Source organism: Solanum pennellii, chromosome 4 (assembly GCF_001406875.1).
Source record: "Solanum pennellii chromosome 4, SPENNV200".
In the NCBI taxonomy this organism is placed as follows: Eukaryota; Viridiplantae; Streptophyta; class Magnoliopsida; order Solanales; family Solanaceae; genus Solanum; species Solanum pennellii.
Genome location: NC_028640.1, coordinates 76942558 through 76963140, shown reverse-complemented (window position 1 = coordinate 76963140; position 20583 = coordinate 76942558). Strand labels below are relative to the sequence as shown.

At 34.0% G+C, this 20583-nt stretch overlaps 3 protein-coding genes across 9 annotated transcripts; 1 reads left to right on the top strand and 2 right to left on the bottom strand.

Moving 5' to 3' along the window:
* Positions 1–309: 309 nt before the first annotated feature.
* On the bottom strand, positions 310–7165 carry LOC107017752 (glutamate receptor 3.3). 5 transcript variants are annotated; one of them, XM_015218001.2, is made up of 7 exons: positions 6448–7165; positions 5143–5529; positions 3485–4827; positions 3118–3395; positions 1976–2007; positions 1489–1892; positions 310–921 (listed from the first exon to the last, which is right to left on the bottom strand). In XM_015218001.2, exons 2-7 carry the CDS (start codon positions 5450–5452, stop codon positions 457–459), a joined length of 2832 nt encoding a protein of 943 aa, XP_015073487.1. In that variant the 5' UTR covers positions 5453–5529; positions 6448–7165; the 3' UTR covers positions 310–456. The 5 variants fall into 5 exon arrangements, with proteins under 5 accessions (XP_015073487.1, XP_015073490.1, XP_015073489.1 ...); XM_015218004.2 differs by having other exon boundaries at positions 5143–5470; XM_015218003.2 differs by having other exon boundaries at positions 5143–5470; positions 6456–7165.
* A 1702-nt stretch (positions 7166–8867) lies between these two features.
* LOC107017753 (probable protein phosphatase 2C 27) lies at positions 8868–13860 on the top strand. 2 transcript variants are annotated; one of them, XM_015218005.2, is made up of 5 exons: positions 8872–9055; positions 9681–9932; positions 10959–11153; positions 12186–12391; positions 13002–13860. In XM_015218005.2, the coding sequence occupies exons 2-5, from the start codon at positions 9729–9731 to the stop codon at positions 13558–13560; spliced, it is 1164 nt and encodes a 387-aa protein (XP_015073491.1). In that variant the 5' UTR covers positions 8872–9055; positions 9681–9728; the 3' UTR covers positions 13561–13860. The 2 variants fall into 2 exon arrangements, with proteins under 2 accessions (XP_015073492.1, XP_015073491.1); XM_015218006.2 differs by lacking the exon at positions 10959–11153 and having other exon boundaries at positions 8868–9055.
* A 452-nt stretch (positions 13861–14312) lies between these two features.
* LOC107016118 (protein seele) lies at positions 14313–18511 on the bottom strand. Of its 2 annotated transcripts, none has more exons than XM_015216606.2 (9): positions 18226–18511; positions 17949–17975; positions 17064–17143; positions 16049–16121; positions 15793–15850; positions 14979–15030; positions 14848–14872; positions 14685–14776; positions 14313–14597 (listed from the first exon to the last, which is right to left on the bottom strand). In XM_015216606.2, the coding sequence occupies exons 1-9, from the start codon at positions 18436–18438 to the stop codon at positions 14564–14566; spliced, it is 654 nt and encodes a 217-aa protein (XP_015072092.1). In that variant the 5' UTR covers positions 18439–18511; the 3' UTR covers positions 14313–14563. The 2 variants fall into 2 exon arrangements, with proteins under 2 accessions (XP_015072092.1, XP_015072093.1); XM_015216607.2 differs by having other exon boundaries at positions 14313–14594.
* Between the last annotated feature and the right edge of the window lie 2072 nt (positions 18512–20583).

Sequence of the window (20583 nt, the reverse complement as noted above, 5' to 3'; positions counted from 1 at the left end):
TGCGCTTGAATTTAGAAAGTGCACCCTTTCATTTACTTAATTATATCAGACGAGGGTTCAGCCAAAATAAGCATCAGCTACAACTCATAATAGCACTTATCTTCCTTCAATTCGCAGTTCACTGCAAGCTCCTAAAGAGGCTTCCATACTTCAACCAAAAAAAAAGAAAGAAAAAAAAGAGGTGCAATGGACAGGCTTTGATCAATGGCTAAATCTACCTAAAGGCTGCAATTCAGCAATGAACTTTACCTTAATTCATAGAAACACAAGGACAAAATCACCACCATCCACATGAATCCATAGAAAAAGTATCAGAGTTGAAGCTACTAAATGATATTGATTATGTAAAAATTGTGCTAATATACAGTTGACAGCTGAATCTTATAAACAATTCTATGTTGTCAAAATTGAAACTTGGTAAGAACCCTATAAGAAATGTAAGCTGGCATAATTGAACTAATGAATTTCATTTTGACAAGGAACCTGTGTTTCTATCCACCTGGAATCCCTTCCCAAGTCATTTTCTATGTTGTCATCAGAAACTGATCTGTCGATTTTCCTTCGCTTGCTGCCTCTATCTGATTTCTCATCAATAATTGACAGCAAAGTTTGAAGACGTTTGGAACGTGAAGTAGTATTCTGACCATCCGAATCTACTGCAGCGTTGGAAGTCCGGCAAAATTTACGCAGAATCTGGATGAAATATACTAGGAGAGCAATAAAGCATGCAATCCCACATATAAGAAAGAGGCCTGAAAAGCTTCTCAAGTGAAGGCGATCTGATTCAAGCTCAGCATTGTCTAAACTGCATGCACTTCTTGCTAACCACTTGTCATGTATCCGCTGGAGGTCTCCATTCTCTGATAGTGTTAAAATTGCAGTTGACAAGTCGACAGCCAACGGAGAGTCCCGAGGAAATGCCTGAATCAGAATAACAAGCACAAAATGACAGAGCAAAACATCATGATTTCTGGATTCCGCGTCTCCAATAGATAAATAAAGAATCTATAAGCTTAATTGAAATGCAGAACCCCGACGTCAACGATTTTTACACAAATACTCGGTTTTAAATAGAAGTGCGCTTAGTGATATGCTACAAAATACTACCAAGATGTCCAGGACATCAAGTTTTTAGTAAACAAAATAGAACCTTTTAAGCAGTGACTGAACCTGAAAGTTGAAATGGACATCAATATCACGTTCACCTCAAAGACTAGATAATATTGATTTCTACAGGACCTTCTATGTGATTCAGCAACTATTTTTTACATGTGTTTGTTTTCCCACACAAATGAAGTGCAACTCTTAATATACAAGATGTTCTTCCCAATTTTCTTTTGGTCCAGAAAACTCTAGGAAGCTACAGATCCTCTTTCAAACAATATAAACCAAGGTGTACTTACAGAATTAGGATTAAGGAAAAAGAAATGGCAGGAGGCACACAGAATGAGGAAAAAAGAAAAAAACTGTAGGAATAGAGAAACTTACAAAACCCCACCCACTTTTGGTGAACTCTTGACCTACAATCCTGAATTTGCACTGGTTTGACAGGAAAAGTTCAACGTATGGTCTTTCATCCACCACTGCAGCTACACCCCCGTTTGCAGGACCACGTTGAAGTGCTGTAGCATATTCTTCTGGTGACCCAAGGGGAACAAGTCTGGATTTTGGTATACCAATTTCCTCCAAATACCTTTCTGCAAAAGAACCAACTTGGTACCCAATTGGTTCATCAGTTTCTTTCAAGCTCTCAATACCTTTAATAGGAGAATATAATTGTTGCACAGTGAGGATGGAGGTCAAACTTGCTGTGTAACTTGAATTTATTATCAAAACAACAAAGAGCCATATGATCAGCACCATGCGACCAAGCGTACTTACAGTATTCTCTCCTACAGAGGAAATATCACAAAAGTTAAGAGAGTAAACATTGAATGAACTGCGAAACAATTATACTGAACTATAGTTCACTTACTGTGGGCAAAAAAGAGAGTTGAAAGGCTGAACCTGCAAAAAGAACAAACAATCGTCAGACAAGTAGTCTTCTATAATTGAGAAGTTGCTCTCATTGAAAAGCAGCAATCCTTCTATAACAGTGTGCACTTCTCGGGATGATGGTTACAAATCTATTCAAATCAAGTTCAATTGAACAATGAATTGGACCACGCTCAGTGCACACAGGAAATGGAAGCCGTAAACCATAAGAATGCTTAAAGGACCTCCGGCTTTATATGTTCCCATTTTCTCAAAAAACAATTTACTGGAGATACACCATTATTGATAAACTATGAAATCCATAAATGTAGGAACTTTCAAACAAAGAACTATTCTATGAGCAACAACTGCATTCATAACTGATAAGGAGAACAGAGAACCATATCTATCATGGCTGTTTTCTGAACTCATAATATTTAAGTACAAAAACAAAGATACAATGACACATGCAATTTTGAAATAATAACAATCGTATCATCAAGAACTAATATTTATGATCCCACAATCTATGTTTTCTTGTTTAGTTAAGAGGAGAAGAAAAAAACAACTAGCACCGTAGCAGGAATCTATGTCAAGTTCATCACAAGCACGCATAAAGAATAGTGTACGGCATGTATTCACACATGTATGGACCTATGTCACCAACATTAGCGTGTTTTTAGGCAAATACACATGCAACACCACCTCATGTGTCGGGCCTGCTCACAACCTTTTAATTAGCAGGTACCACAATGCGCAGTAAATAACATGCAAATATTGGGATTATGATGCTTCTTTTGTCAACGGACTTTGGTCTCACCATTCGGTAACTTAATATGAGAATGTTGTCACTTTGTAATGATTTTTGTTATTTTGTAAAGCTAAACCATGTAAGATGGGGAAAACATCCTTTTGTTCACGTAGAACATTTCATGCTTGCACATAAATACATTATGAAAAACTTATTTTTTTGAAGTAGTATTTCCACTTTCTGCATGGGACTTCTGGAGACAAGGAATTATGTCCTCCTTTATGTATTCACACGTTGGTTATGAATATACAGGGAGGGTCAATGCTACACCCTCCACCACCACAAGGTTCACTTAACTAGAAAAAAGAAAGAGAAAGAACCATTGATCTCACCATAGAATGGTTATCAACTGCTGTTTGGGAGGTCCACGAAATTCATCATTAATTCGGTGCTCCAAAATCCACACTACCATCCCAACAAAGAGAAAGAAAATAGTGATAACTCCCCACATTTGAGCAGAAAAGGGTCTTAGGAAGGCCCAGCCACCGGAATTCAACTTTTGGAATGGGGCCACAACAACAAGTCCAGATGCGGCATATGGTTGTGTGAAATCGACAACTCTAGTCCGATTCGTAACTATTGCAATATCACCTACAACACCATCAAATTTCTGGAAGCACACACAAAAAAAATCATTCAAAATATAGTTGAAATGTTAGCAATTATGGACATACATCTTTGCTGTCAGCATGAACATACCCCAGTTGTGATTAGCCTCACCATATCGGTGTAGCTCGGATTTTCATGCCCGTTTCCATAGGGGACAAATTTATGTGGAACAGCATATGGCAATAAGTTTACAGCAGCAGTGAATACATCAATGCAAAAACCTTTGAAATTGTTAGTGCCTGGAATTTGAGACACAAATTCCCGGTAACTAACTCGGATTGGAACCCCTATTTTCAGTTGCTTACCATTGTTTGGAAAAACCCATCCACGAGGTTTTTGAACATTGTTTCCAGGCCACACAACACTGTAAAGTTTTTGGTTTTTACTTGAACGATTAGGTGGCCTCGAGTAAAAGGTCTCGGGAGGCAAAATAGACAAACCAGAATAGTTAGACCAGTAACCAACACGTCGAAAACCTGTTCCAATTACATTTATGATATCATATGCTGGACGAATAAGAGATTTATCTGGACTAAACTTGAATGGCCCCGTCAAACCAACAAAATCACTCTCCAATAAGTTCTTCAGCAGAAGTGGCCCGCCATCAAAAATACTCATTGCTTCAAGGTGAAGATTACTTCCTTCAACTGTTTGCAACTTTGTATCATTAGAAAACGAAATGGTCCCTCCCTGATTAAAGAATGAATCTATGGCATGTGCAACTAGCCAAACCGTGTCATATGCATGAAGAGCATAGGAATTTAGCCCTAATAAACCACCTGTCAACTTGTTCCATCTGGATGAAAATGCTCTTATATTTTCAGAGTCTGGAGTGTGTTGTCGCAAGACTATAACTCCTTGCATGGTATCCATAGTATCTTGTGGCAGAGGAGGAGAGGAATCTAACACAGTGGTGAGCCAATCTGTGGATATCCATACATAACCATCACCCATCATTCCAAGATAGTGTGCCACTGAAAGTACCATCAATCCTAATTTACGATATGTATGTAGAACAATGACTCTAGATTCCATCAGGGCAACCTTTACCATTACATCCATAACATCACCTCGCGTCACAGTAGCTCCAGGGGAAATCCCTGCTTTATATGAGATGCGGCAGCGCCTTGTTGCAAGTGCATCATCTAATGCAGAGACACCATTTCTCCCATAGTCGTCATCAATAAAAATCGCTATGACCTCCTTCCAAGTATAAAATTCAATGATCTCAGCTATTGCAGTCATCTGGTATAGATCACTTTGAGTTGTCCTAAGAAAATAAGGGAACTGAAGAGAGGAGAGTGTGGGATCAGTAGCAGCAAATGATAAGAAAGGAACTTGAAGTTCATTGGCAACATGGGATATGGTATGGGCAACTACAGAAGATTGTGGGCCTATTACTGCAACAACATCAGTCTCCATAAATTTCAAGGCTGCAAATAAAAGAAGTGTTAGTCTAGATATCAAATTTACCCTTAAATGAGAGAATTGGGAAACTTTTCTAGGCTACGTGAATCAAATTTTGAATGAATGCCAGATATTCTAATAGCACAAACCATCAGCTATCTACATTAACTGAGAATGATGAACTACAATGAGTGTTGACATTAGCAATGGCTTCCAAGCATCACTGGTTTCCTTAAAGGAGGAACTAACTATCTTTCCTCTTGTTATTTCCTGATTCTAAAATTTCCAGCATCTAAGGCAGTGTAACGGATATAAAAGAAAATGAACAGTGAACAAAGTACCTCCAACCATGCCAAGAAACCCACTGCAATTGGAATTGTGCAACTGCACGACAAGTTTGGTTCCTTGGAGGACGCTAGAGTTGGAATTAACATCTTTCACAGCCTCCTGAATTGCAATCTTGGCAGCTCTTCCAATTGTAGAGTCAAATGTAAATATAGCTCCAACACTCACAACAGCAGGCCTTGAAGTGCCATTCCTACTCAACCCGTCTGAACACAGTCCGAAGCATACTATACAAGAGAAAATAATCCAAACCACATTCATCCTAGATGAATGACACAACAGGATCTTTGTGTGCTTAATTAGCATTCATCCTACCACTTCCTTCTACAAGATATAATTCTCAAACAGTTAGGCTCATAGGAAAAGAGCATATCATGTCAAACCTGTAGAAAATTGACATCTAAAATATTTCAGGTTCATTCAGAAAGATCATATCACATCAATACTTAAATCACAAGATGATTTCTTCCCATCTGTCCTAGCCTTGGTATATAGAATTATCTAGTACTTGTTGCAGTGGAACGTGGAAGGTATCCCATGAAACTAGTTGAGGCGTGCGGAAAAAAAAATGGTTAGAAAATTGACATCTAAATATTTCAACTCTAATATTTTAACATATTATCAAGTAAATGCCATGAGAATTGTACAAACTACAAAATCCCCACATCAACTTTATATACTAAGACTAAATATGGATCAAACATACAAGCACACACAAAATGAAGCAAGAGCTCATGCATGTGCATAACGGACAAAAAAAGGGGGAAAAGAAACAGTTGGCTTAAACTGAAAAAAGGAATGAGATTCTATGCTAATATTAAAGCCCGACATAAGTACTCAATAGAGAGGAAGCATTATTGTGAACACTCAACTTTCCTGAATGAATTAAGCGTGAGAAAGAAGCAGAATAAAGCAGAGAAGGAGCCACATTCTTTTAGCCATAACACAACAACAACATACCCAATGAAATCCCACAAGTGACATATGCGGAGAGGATAGAGTGCACGAGACTTTTCCCCTATCTCGTGGAGGTAGACATAACACAAGTACAGAAATAGATATCATAGTAACAAAAAAAGGGAAGCCACACAGGACCACATAATCACAAGGCAGCAACTTTACTGTTTGCCAAGGCCATAGGCTCATAGTAACAAGCAAAGGCAAAAATTTGGGTCTGACAGATTAAGAAAACCTTGAGACATTGAAATACACTCTTGAAGGAAAAGAAAAAGTAGCAGACAAAGTAAAAGACAGAAGAACCAAGAATGACTAGACTATTAAAGTCGAGATTTTGAACAGACCCTTTTACCTCACAGCCAAAATCCCTTTTTCCCTGGCTTGTACCTTCTTCTTGCTACTAGCAATGTTCATCAAACTACTAAATTACTCTTTTCTTGAGCAGTTAGGAATGACCCCTTTAATTCCTTAGCTGAAAAACCTTAAAAGTTTGCAATCTTGGTTGAGTAAAACTAATAAAGTTCAGAACTTTGACAAATCCAGTGACAGTTGATGACCAATTAAGGCAAGTATATAGAGAAATGCCCCAAATAATTCTTTAATTCAAAAGCAAATAAGAAAGTAAAGGTATTGGTTTTGAAAAATGGAAAGTTTGAAACTTGGGAAACCAATCAAGAAAGAATTGATATGATAGCTAGAGAGGGCTGAAAGCAGTGATGGATTAGAGGGAGACAACAAACAAGGAAGACTCCTACAAGCACGTGAAAAAGTTTTTAACTGTTTTTTGTTATTTTTTTTATCAAAAACAAATTCTAATACTTCAAACTCGAATTCAATTATCCATTACAACTCATTGTTCTAACCTGAGAAGAGGAAAAAAAATTAAAAATAAAGAGAGTAGTTCCTAACTTAAATTAAGTTCAACAAAAAAGGGAACTTTTTTTCACGTTCATTTGGCTTGTACACCACCAATCAGAGAAAGAATAATAGAGTTTGTGATTTGGCCAAAGCAACGAATAAAGTGTCTTTTGGAATAATTTGAAGTTTTTTTCATTTTTCGTTTTCATAAAATTCTAAAATTACAACTTAAAAATTTGAGCAATTGAAATCATAAATTTTTGAATTTAAACTTAACCAAGTATTTGAAAATTTTAAAATATGTAATTAAATAATTATTTAAAGATAAAATTTCAAAAACCTAGTCTATCTTGTGGGGCTACAATTATTTGAGTTACATCAAACACCTAAAAGAAGTACTCCATTCAATAATTGCAAATTGTATTTATTAGCATTTAGGAAGGAGCTCTAGCATTTGGAAAGGAGTTGTGATCACGTTTTTCTTCAAAATATGAGAGCTATAATTGAAGTTCAAAAATTTAGTTATATATATATATAAAATAATTTATTTAATAAGCATAAAAGTTACATATAATCTAAAAGGACTCAATTATAATTCTTGCTCCGTTATGGGAAAAAAAACTCTCACCTTAATAGATTTATTGTCTCTTTTCTCGTCTTAAAAAATAAAAAATAAATAAAAGATCGAATCGTCTTCTCAAAAAATCGCTATCTATAAATAAATAAAAAATAAATAGTTTTAATTTATCACCATCATATATAAAACTTGTTTCATCATTAATAAAGAAACTAAAAGTTATTGCTTCTAGCAGAACTTTAATGAATTAATTAGTTTCTAGAATAATTTATGAAACATATAGTGCAAAACATGCATAATATATTCAATTGTCAAAATTAGGTTGTTTCTTTTTTATAGATCTACATCAGCATTTGCAATTGTTATTTACTTGTTTTGTTTGACTTGTTTTTTCCTTTTGTTTTTGTTTTCTTCGTTCTTGTTCCTTTTTTTTTCCTTTGCATCTAATAATAAATAAATTATATTAATTAAATGAGATTGGTTAACAACTATTGATGGCAAACTATTACAATTATAGTCACTCAATAAATGTGTTTGTAGATAATTAAAGATTACAAATTTTATATAATGATAGATAAGAATCTCGTATAAAAAATTAAAAAAAAAAAATTCACCTTGTTTGAGGTAGATTAGTGAGTATTCGTTCAAATAAGGCTAAATGATGTTAACCAACTCGATAGAGACATCAAGTTTACGAGCTTGAGAAATATAGAGTATATTGAAAAAAATAGAATCAATAGATAATTTCATGTCAAAGAAGCATACTTTCAACCTTAAATAACTTAAAATTTTTCATTACACTTTTATATTTTGCAACAAAAAAATAGCGTAAAAATCAAAATATAATTAATTTATAAATATTATGTCAGTAATAATAGATTTTAGACTAATTTCATTTTCAAATTACTCACTAATTTCTAATCACTTAATATAGTATCTCATTTTATTATTTCAATCAAGACTATTTGTATTAACAATAAAAATATATGCATTTTATGTAATTAGTTTAACTTTATACTTCACAATTATTAATGATTAAGCGATAGAACTTGCTATGCATTTACACGTGACATTCATTATCTTTTCTCTTTTTCTTTTCACATTCAGTATTCATTTCATAATACTGATTTTGCATTATTTAATTTTAATTTATATCATATAATTGAACCATCGATTAAGTTTTTTTTTATATATACTTTAAAGTAAAAGTTTTTTAGTTAAAAATTTGAATCTCAAAATTTTAATATATTGCGGATTTACTATTGACTAGTGAATGACGTAAAATATGATGTTCTTTGGTCTGAAGGAAAAGCCGTTTCATTAATAAAAAATGATTGTCCAGGAAGTGCCGGTTACCAACCGCAAATGTTGTGCCTTTATTTTCTCAGTTGGATTTAGGGTCTCCATTTTTAGTAATTTCCATTCTTGGTTTCACCCCCTTTACTTCCCAAAAAAGGCTAATCATCTGTGACTTCCACCAAAATTTCATCTTTTGGTGTCCGCTTCAAATCATTCTGGTAATTTAGATTCAACTTTTGATTATGAACTGAAGTTTGTTCATAAAGATCTATGTGCTAATTAGACTTATGGGTTACTGTTTTTGTTTGTTATACTTAAGTTCCTATGGTTATTTTGCTTTGTGGGGTTGGTGAAATTTACTGAAATTATTGATCTTGGTTGGTTGTGGTGATTCTATGACAGAAAGGGGTTTCATTTCTGTTTATTTTGATTCTTGAATTGTTGCAATTTTAGAGCTTAGGGAGTTCACAAAGGTAGTCGAGGATATATCGGAAACAGCCTATATAACTTGTAGGATAAGATCTGTGTACACACTATCCTTACACCCCCACTTGTGGACTATTATGTTGTTGTTGTTGTGGAGTCTAAAAGGGTCATTTTGGGTAGGGAAGGGAAATGGGGGAGGGGATACTAGGTGGGGATCGATTAAAATGAACTGAGCTAGTAAAATTTCTTGTTTACAAGGGTCTTGAATTTGTTATCGAACCAAAGATTGAAGCTTTTTGTTTTTGTAGGACTGCTAAAGGCTTAACCTTGACAATTATTGTACTGCAAATTGTTATCTCTCTCTTTTTGCCCTTTTACAAGTGATTGATTATCTTTTTTTGCATTTTTGGGGTCAAGCTTTCCGTGGATAAGAATCTCTGAGGCTATTGAATTTATGCTCTGGGAATGCATATGGCTGCCTATACAGATTTTTCACCACCATTTGCTATAGTAGAAGGGAGTTACAGTAAGGAGAATACATCTGCTGTTAAAGATGAATTACTTGAGGAATCAAATGAACTAAAGACGACAAGTGATAAGCCACTACGAGATCCTTCTGTTGTACAGTATTCAGTGAACTCTACTGCACTTGTTGGAGACACTGATTTAGTAAGTGGAAAGTGTTAAAGTTTGGTAGTGATCTCAGCATCTTGTTGCGTGTTTATATCCCTTATTGTGCTTGATAGTACTTTCTCCGTTCATTTTGTTTGTCTAGTTTTTACTTGGAAGTTCGCTCGGAATTTAAGAAAGTAAAGAAATTTTGAATTGTATAGTCTTAAACTAAAAGATGTGTATCATGTGCCAATATCCTTTAAGCTTGTTGTCTTAAACATGTATGCTATGTGGAAAGTTGAAATTTAAGAGTTGCCAAAAAAGTAAAGAGGCGTTCTTTTTTAAATGGATTAAAAGGGAATTAAGACAGACATATTGAAACGGAGGGAGTACTATTTATGAAACAGTTCAGTTTTAGTGGGAATTGAATTAGTGGGTAGATTTATGGAAGTCAAAGACAGTTCAATTAGATTCTTTGTTGTGCTTGATACTAGCATTTAGAGAACAGTTTAGTTTTTAGCAGAAAAAACAATCTCTGCGCAAGTAATTGCAGCTTTCGATTGGTGGTAGTAAACTAAATATACATAAGTGATGAGGAAACGACAGATAGAATGTAGAATAAGAATACATGTATTAGTCTACGTGGATAAGCATATCTAAAGACAAATCGTTGCATTACATTCTACATGTCATTATTCATTGCATAACAATTCCTACAATTTATTCATCGCAAAAATAGCCCATGCATTATAATCTTTACGTAACTAGTATGAGAATCAAATGACTCCTAAGATCTAGATTGCATGAGTAAAGCAATTTATTAGTTGATCTGATTCTGCCTGAGTACGCAACATTTAAGTTCCCCATGCCTTCCGGGTTTTTTTTCCTTCTTTTTTGGGTGGGGGTATTTTATCAAAGATCGAAGCTATAAAAGTTGTAGCAGTTAATCTCTTTATCTGCTAATAACTACATTATTACTCCCCTTGAATTTTCTTCCTTTTCCATCCTTTTGATTTTTCAAACTTTGTTGTTTGTACCTTATGAAGGTCATGCAGCTAATATTATTTTTCTTACATCTACTAGGATTTTGAAATAACTGAGAAGGGTTTCCGACACCCTTCTGAGGGACAATCAAACTTTGAACCAATATTTCGTTCTGGAAGTTGTGCTGAGAAAGGACCCAAACAGTACATGGAGGATGAACATATCTGTATAGATGATCTAATCATACATGTTAATGAAATTGCAGGTTCCACTTCCCCTGCAGCGTTCTATGGGGTTTGTAGCTTTTGCACTTCATTTATTTATGCATTTTTGCATGCGTTGTAGATAGAAATACCCATATAATGTGCTATGTGTAGTGATGTTTCACCCTAAATGAATTACACTTTTGTGTTGGTTATGTTCCTCTCATTGAATAGCATGTGATGCAATTCATTTCAGATTCCCCTCACTGAATCAATCAAAATCTGAAAACGGGGAGTTCAAGGGGGCCTCTTGGCCTTTATTGTCTATAGTTAGTAAGATAATAAGTGAGAAACAAACTTCGTAAAATGGAAAAATGAATGAGGTCTAAAGTGTACAAAACGAGATAGACAAGAATTAGGAGCTTGTTTGGGCTTTTTGAGCGCTCAGCAGTATCAACTATCAAGTGAATGATGACGTAGAAGGAAATGCTGTGTGGATTGCTCATTAGAAGGCTTCATGGGATCTATGATGTTCTTCAAGTGTGCAACATGTCCTCCATCCAAACTCGTTTTAAATTTTCCTAGTCCGTAAAAGCATCAAACGAACTCTGCAAACTTTTCTGGGATATACTCCTAACATGCTTAAATTACCAAAAGATTTATTCTTTTCGAAATGCAGTAGGCTTTTTGGATGCATATGCCTAGGGAAAAGTCAAACTATGAAGACCTATCTGCTCTTGACACTTTGCTGAAGTACCACTGAAGCCGAGGATTCCTGAAAAAAAAGAAAATCGATAATGTATTCTAAAAGTGGCCTAGTTCAATTTAAGAAAGATAACGGCAACTCAAATTTTAATGTGCATACAGGTGGTAATTTATTTAGGCTTCATGCAAAATTATAATATTTGGGTAAATTTACTTTCTTTATGTTTGCTTATGCCAAATAACTCAGGAGTTAGAGTTGAGTTGTAGCTGATTGATTGGTTGCTTTTGCTGCGTATCTCATGGATTGTTCCATAAATGATATGCACCTAGTTTTCTTTTTGTTTCTCGATTAAGTCGTGTCATCTGGTCCTTGCACCGTTACTTGTGTAGTAATAACTCTGTTACTAATTCCTCACAGGTCTTTGATGGCCATGGGGGTACTGATGCAGCATTATTTGTGAGGAATAATATTCTCAAGTTCATAATGGAGGACCCCTGTTTTCCCATGTGTTTAGAGAAGGCACTCAAGAATGCTTTTCTGAAAGCTGACTATGCCTTTGCCGACGATAGTTCTATTGACATATACTCTGGCACCACAGCATTGACAGCTCTAATGTTTGGAAGGTAACTAGATCTTCTGTTTCTTGTTTTCATATTTCTTGTCTAAATTATTTCCAATATACTTGCTGAAGGGAAAAATAAGAACATTGGTTTGGTCTTTTATGTTTACTAAAAGCATGAAGACAAATACACATATTTAGTTCCATTCTTCTGGGCTATTTCTCCTTGTGAAGCTCAATACGTATAACTGCTCTGGTTTCCATTTCATGTTGAAAATGTAGATGCGATCATGCCGACATTTTGAACTATTACTCCCTCCTTTTCAATTTCTTTATGGTTTTGACTTTGACACAGAATTTGAGAAAGTAAACAAGACTTTTGAAACTTGTGGTCTTAAACTAAAGAATGTAGAATGTACCAAAATGGAAGGGACATTCCTTTTGAAACGGATTAAAAAGGGAAGTACGACAAATAAATTGAAACGGAAGGAGTAGAATAAGCTGAATTCGTTTTCATGAAATATTTCCTGAATGCATAGTCTGTTCTCTTCTGCTCCATGATCCACATTAATTGCTGTTGACAACATTCCTTATGTTTCTGATCGTTATGAGTTTTTTATTCAAACAGGATTTGGTGCTGAATAGTCTGTAGTGTGATATGATTTGTTTTGCAGAAACATGATCGTTGCTAATGCAGGAGATTGTCGTGCTGTGCTAGGGAAACGAGGTAAAGCCATTGAGTTGTCTAAGGACCACAAACCAAATAGCGCATCTGAAAGACATCGAATAGAAAAACTTGGAGGAGTCATATATGACGGATACTTAAATGGACAGTTATCTATAGCACGTGCCTTGGGGGATTGGCACATGAAAGGCCCAAAAGGTTCTGCCTACCCCTTGAGTGCAGAGCCGGAGTTGCAGGAAACATTGTTGACCGAGGATGATGAGTTCCTAATCATGGGTTGTGATGGTCTATGGGATGTTATGAGCAGCCAATGTGCTGTTACGATGGCCAGGAAAGAACTCATGCTACATAATGACCCAGAAAGATGTTCAAGAGAACTGGTAAGGGAAGCCCTCAAGCGCAACACATGTGATAACTTAACAGTTATTGTGATTTGTTTTTCTCCTGATCCTCCACCTAGGATTGAAATTCCTCCTACTCGAATATGTAGAAGCATATCAGTTGAAGGACTGAATCTTCTAAAAAGTGTATTGGAAAGCAACTCATGACAAGATTCTGGGAAATGAAATAGCATACCAGTATAACTCCACACTATGGGGACTCACGTCTGCTTCCTCATTCCAACGTTTCACTCGCTTAGCTTATCGTAGTTTTTGAAAGCCTGTATATTGGAAATGTGTTGTATCGATATAAGATTAGTGTGTGCTCCAGCTGCATTTCTTGTGATGTACAGATTCAAGAAAGCAACTTGTTTATTGTCCTTGTACTGCTTGTATGTTGGATTAGTATTGCATTTTGTAAATTTGAATTTGTTGGATATGTGATTAGTTAATGCTAAACTTAAACTATGCCATCTAGCAGGAAGATCAGAAATTAGCTTCCTATTAAGAAAACCATTTGATCGATCACAAGGGGTGTTTGACTAAATTGTGCTTCTGTCTTTCCTTAAATGAGTAATTGATGACTATAAGATCAATACTATAATACATACGACAAGGAGGAGCAAGTTTCATTTCTATCATTGATGAACTAAGAGACTATTTTGTTATTTGGAAAAGATACTTTTTATAGATTTCTTTATACAAATAGCTGATAAAATAATTTCGAGAATATGATTGGATTTATGAAGCTTGGTAGAACATCTAAAGTGTGAAATGTTTAAGTGGAATAATTAATCTGTAAGTATTATGTTGTACCATCTTTTATTTGCTCAACTTTCATAATGGCTAGACTTTAAACATGTCCAACAGTTTTCCAATTCGAAATTCAGCTAAAACAGAAATTAGATTAATACAAGAAGAAGACGCAAAAGAGAGTATTAATATTGTTCATCGATAAAATTAGTTGATCTTTCAGTACAACATGGGATGACTGATACATGGTCCAATAAAAAAGAGGGAAGGACATACAAATGTATGTTGTATTAAAAAGTTAAAAAATATCAGAAGAAATATGAGGACGTAACAAACTGTTTCTACTTCTATGGAAATCATCTGAATTTCTGGTTCTTTACCTCATCAACCAGCCACGGAAACAAAATGATTTATCAGGTCAAAGTTCATCATCTACTGCCTTATTGGAGCTGCTGCACAAATGTAGACACTTATTATTGATCTCTATAAATAAATGTGAAAATGCGTCTATCACATAACACGATAAAGAAACTAGTTACCTTGTCCCCTTGCAATAGTTGCTGAGATCTTCACATAATACCTTGGTCACATCTCCAACTCTGACAGATCCTTTCTTTATCAACTCTGCCAACTGTTATTTACAGGACAGCATTAGTGTACAGGTAGCGCGGAAGCATCATTGTTGTAAGAAAATCATCTTACCTCATCTTCAGTTTGCTCGAGTAACCTGCCGGCATATAAACACATTGTTAAAGTGTATTATATTTAGAGTAGAATCAGAACTGAAATTGAAATTTCACTGTAGCTAAGAGGAGTAACTGGTTCCTCTTTACCTTCCACAAAAGGATGACAACGCTTTTGAATGTGCTCGAGCTTCTTGCTTATCTATCAAGGAATTTAAAAAAAAAAAAAAAGGCAAAACATTAACATTGAAGATCTCTGTAAATTCTAATACATAAAAACCAGGGATGACTTACAGAGGAAATTGACAACTTATTCCTGTTCTCAGTGCACTCATAAATGAGAATTCAGTTATTGGTTCGGGCAATAAGAAATTGTTAGGTTTAGCCTAAACCAGTAGTATCATGTTTCCCAGTTTCCAAGCTGTTACAACATGCCCCCAAGCTACCTATGTGTAAATGAATGAAAAGAATTTACAAATCATTGACTTGCGAACTAAGAACATGCTAGATCATCCCCGCAACACAAATGACAAGGTATTATGTTATTCACATGAATGTACATCATGTATGATGCGTAATTTGGAAGCTAGAACTATAATGAGTCTGGACTCTGGCTGAGATATGTGCTTCAAAACAGAATGAGTGTGAGAGATGAAAAATCTCATGTCCCCCAAATACTCAAGTCCAATAACAACTAACATTATGCCCAACTCGTCCAGAGAGATGAACCAGTATATATAGAGAGGGAATATGGTGCTCAGACACTCAACTCTACAAGATACGATATCCAAAAGTTAATTTGGCAGGAAGATAGCTGATGAAGGCCTTGCGGGTAGACAGAAAACTAGGTACAGGACCTTCTAAGGAATTTATATTTCAACTCTCAATATTAGCAACATTAGCAGTCCAGTTATAAAAATGAAAGTGTACCAAGAAGGGGAAGAAATGAAGTCATGAGACATACTAGTCTTGAGAAGGTCCCAATTGCTTACTTTGATCCAAGTGTTGGTGCTTGAATCCACCTAGCAGGCAAAAGGGAAAATCATCAGCATTAAAGAAACATTTCACTCAACTAATTGTGAGCATCAAGTGTACAAACCTTTTACTTGTTTCGAAGTTTAGGTTTGATTCAATTGTGTCAATTAATACAGTTCCTGTTCTTTTGTTTGAAAAATAACATATAGCAATGAGAATTTAGAAAGACATCAAGGAAACGCTACCTTCTCCAGTGTATAATCTTGCATCTTTTCACAAAGGTCATCTAAGAGTTCAACGACTCGTAACTCGCTGCCTCTGCTTGAAGAAATAAATCAAAGAAGTTACTAAAATAACATAAGTATATATTATCTGCATGTCAACTCAACAACAGGGAAAAAGATTGTGCAACTGCAAGTCAAGGAATTCCCAGCACTCTATTAAGTGGTTACTCTTAGCAGCCCAAGGAATCTGGTCATCGGGGGAAGGGGGAATTAAAATAGAGACAATAAGGGAAGGTGAAGGTAAAAAGAAGAGGAAAGAAACCAGTGACATCTAAGTACAGTGAGAGGCCAACGTGAAGTGAAAGGGATTATCAGACCCTTAAAATTGGATCAGTGTAAAGAGAGGAAGAATATGCATGAGTGAGAACTTCTTTTTACTATAATTAAAAAGAAAAAACTTGACTGTAGTTCTAAGGGCAAAGTTGGTAATGCACCAAATTATCTAGGCAACCTAATCATCTTCTGGAACTCATAATATGAACAACTTATTGTGAACATCAAATAATTGTGTTGAGAATTGAGACTACTCTTCTCTTGCATTTATTCTCTTAGAACCAAGCTGATGTTTCCTTTTGTTCAAATAACAAACATCTAACGATGGCTTGATTCAGATAATATTTTTCGTACAACTAGTTTTTCTAAATGAAATGGGAACAAAAGTTTTTTTAAGAATGGAGAAATGGAAAGAAAAGTATTAACTTTATGCAGTACTTTTCCTAGAAAATGACATACACAATACCCTTAGGAAGAGTGGATGTGGTATGAGCGAACAACACAGCAGATAGATCAATGAGCTCTTTTACCTGAAAGTTGATGGGATATAGAGAAATATTTTTGAACTGTGACCTAGGTTAGTTCTTAAATACAACTGGGTAACAGATTTTGAAGTTGTAAGAAAAAGTAAAAGAATAAAGCAATTAGGAACTGATTTTAGCAAAGACCTTATTAATCAATAAGGTGATCATTAATATTTGACCTGTAATCAATAAGTTTCCCTTCACGCTGACCTTTAGAATCCAGGCGATGTCTCATGTCTAAATGGTTTCTTGGCTTTTCCTGTAAAATATACATATATTAGCCCAGTGAGAATGTCAAAGAATAGACATAAAACTAGACTACTTTAAATAAGTGAAAGACAACTTGAACGGACATCTTTTATTTCTAATGTATAATGTATTATCCTAGTAATCAACAATTTTTGCACTTCGATTTTTAAAAATTCTATAAAACTATTGATAGCACTATTAACTATGTCCTCTTTCTCAAGGAGTTAGCCATGTACGTAACCCTGCATTTGAATCTTCCATCCTTTTTAGAAGATTGCTTATAGTAGATTGTAGTTTCAAAGACCCAACAATATGATAGGTCATAGTAGCCATGAAATATGGATATCAGAGAATGAGACATTGTATTAACAACTTCTCGTCTCAAATGTGAATCAAGTTTGGTATTGGCACAACTTTAAGCAGTCTTACATCACCGTGTATACATCAAAGGCTTATACATAAACATAAGCTAGTGAGACACAAGAATGGAGTAGTTCAACCATTTCAGAATGGAGAGTTAACACATCATTTGTCTTCCAAAAACATCATATCTTGAACAGCACAACTTCAAACATTTCCATCTCCTTGTTAGAAGTAAATGTAATTCTCAATTCAGCTTTTTGATATCCAATTTTAAAATCATGCTAGATGATACTAAATATCTCCATTTTAAACATAGAGTCAAACGGCATGTAGCTAGAATAATTTGTTTTTCTTCCTTTTTATTTTCCTGATACATTGAGCTATGAAAACTTCTACAAGGTAAATACATAACAAAAGAGAGAAACATCAACGAAGCTACATGGTTTTCTTACTTTCAATAGTCCATGCTCGAGCTCCTCCTGAGAAGCATGAAAACAAACTAGTCAGATCCATATCAGGCACAACAAGTGAAATCAATTGTTTATCTAGTATTCATAGCGCTCATGCAACAACAAATCAACTACTTCTCAATCTCAAACTAATCGAAGTCCATAATTTGTCTTCAATCGAATTCAAAGTCCTCTAAACTAGATCGTTGCGAATGAAATAAGTTACAGTAAACATATACACATTGGCGTAAAATGAGTAAAAGCGAGTGTAAGTACTTACAGCAATGGCGGAACAAGCAGAACATTTATCTTCTATGCAAAGCGTAGCTGGTAAAACCGATAAGAAAGCAATAACAACAATCAAAATAATAGATCTCGTATACAGCTTAATCGCCATTTGCCCGATTTCTCTGTCTCCCTGCGAGCTTCTGCCGGTACCGGAATCGCAGAAGCTATGTAGAAGTATTTGAATGAGAACGGCGGTCCACGTCATCGGCGGGCGTTGGTGTCATTATCGAATCAGAATGAGCCACGTGTTTTTTCCTATTTGATTAGCCACGTCAGATTGAACGTAATGTCTAATAAATATATAATTGTTTTGATAAAGAAAACATTATGGACCTTTTTTTAAATAAAAAAATCATTATGGAAATTTATAAAATAATACTATCGGTTATTCAAACCAACATACTTTATAAAATGTTAAAATTTTACTCTGTTTAATTATTTACATTGAAAATTAAAGAGAGAAATATTAATGGAGGAGTATAAGCGATGAAGAAGGATTTGAGGAATACTGCCACGCATTTGGATCCTAAGTAAGCTAATACTAATCTTTGTTGGTTAAGTGTCCTAATCACTTGTCACCTACACAAATTCACAAACATAAACCCAAACTCATAAACAAACAATATTAGATTGGATTGTAAAAACTATTTTTGTCAAAAAAATAATGATCCTTTTTTGGTTGGGGCATTGATGTAACATAGTAAAACATGAACATGATTCTTGACAATTATTGGATAATTTTATAGGGGAAATTTTACCAAAATCTTATAATTGTTACTGTCAATCATGTTTGAAAATAGAATTTAACTAATGTTCATGAATAATATAAAATTATATTATCAAGTCATCTATATTTCATTGTTACAAGTTTCATTTATAAGATTTTAAAATGAAAGATTGTCTATTAACTTTTATTATAATAATGTAAAATATTATTTACACTCATATCTTAAAAGGTGTATTGAAACAAAGGTCAAGTAAAATTAGATATGTTATTCTTTTATTTCTTAATTAATATTGAATATTCATTTTATGACACGTTTTATTTGAATTTACGTTTAAAATATCAAGCTAATTAAAACAAGACGCTTTCTAGATAGATTTTTGAATAAACAATTCAAAAATTAAAATCTAATTTTTATCAAAAACTGAAAAATTATGCAACTAATTACTTGTTAAACACTTCCATAGCCAAACATTAAGGATCCCATAGTAGCCTTTTATGATTAAAAACTAGCTACTACTATAATTTTATTGGCTAATTGTCCTAATCACTAGCCACCTAAAAAGAAATGAAAAGAAAACTTAAAATCCTAAAAGAAGGAAAAAATACATTGGATAGAAAGTATTATAAATAAATTTTGATATTTCAAATACTGTTTTTGTGGTAGGTGCGTTTATTAAATTCAAAATAATTGGCAATTTCACTTACTCATCCTATTAAATGGAATTGATTTTTCAATTGAAAGTTCTCCTTTTTTTTACTTCTATTTAATTCATAATAAATTATTGTATGCTCTTATCCAATAAAAACTTAATTTTGTCTCTTCTTTCTCTTTTTCTCTTCAATTATTTTATTATTATTAATTGAAATATCAATGTATAAAATTTCTAGGTCCCATTTGAAAATTATTTGGAAATGTTTTTTTATTGAGAACACGTTGGAAATGCAAGGAAAAATATGTGTCTAGAAACTCTTTTTCAACGAAATGTTTTTATATTTTTATAAATAAATAGTGTCTCGAGCCAACAAATTATGAGTATGGAAATTAGTTACATTTACATTTAATAGAGATTATATTTTTAAAAAGAATAATGAATTATGAGAAAATGGAAAAAGAAAAGAGGTATTAAAAGCTCCTTTGACCTTTGTCTAATGCAATTTAGGAGACACATTTTATTTTTTGAGATTTTTAAATTAAAATTTAAAAATTAAATTTTTCAAAAAGTATTTGGATGTGTATTTTAATCTTAAAATATTATCAATGGAAGTCCCAAAATGATAACTTGAAAATATTTAAAGATTAGATTTTCAAAATTCGAAATTAACTCAAACAATGTGAATTTTTGTTATATGTTAGAAATATATATGTTTTTATTATATTAACACGTAAATAATTGAAACTTATATAATATTTTTCACAGAACTTTTAATATTTTAATGTAACATTTAATAGCCAAAAAAATCACATAGACATGAATACCACTTTAAAACCAATAAAGAAAAAAAACAAAAGGCAGATAGCGTAGTGAATGTTGAAAAGAGGGAGGGGTCGCTTTTGTATTTGCTATTTTATATAAAATTATAATCTGAGCTTAACTTTACTAAATTCATTCTCAACCAACACAA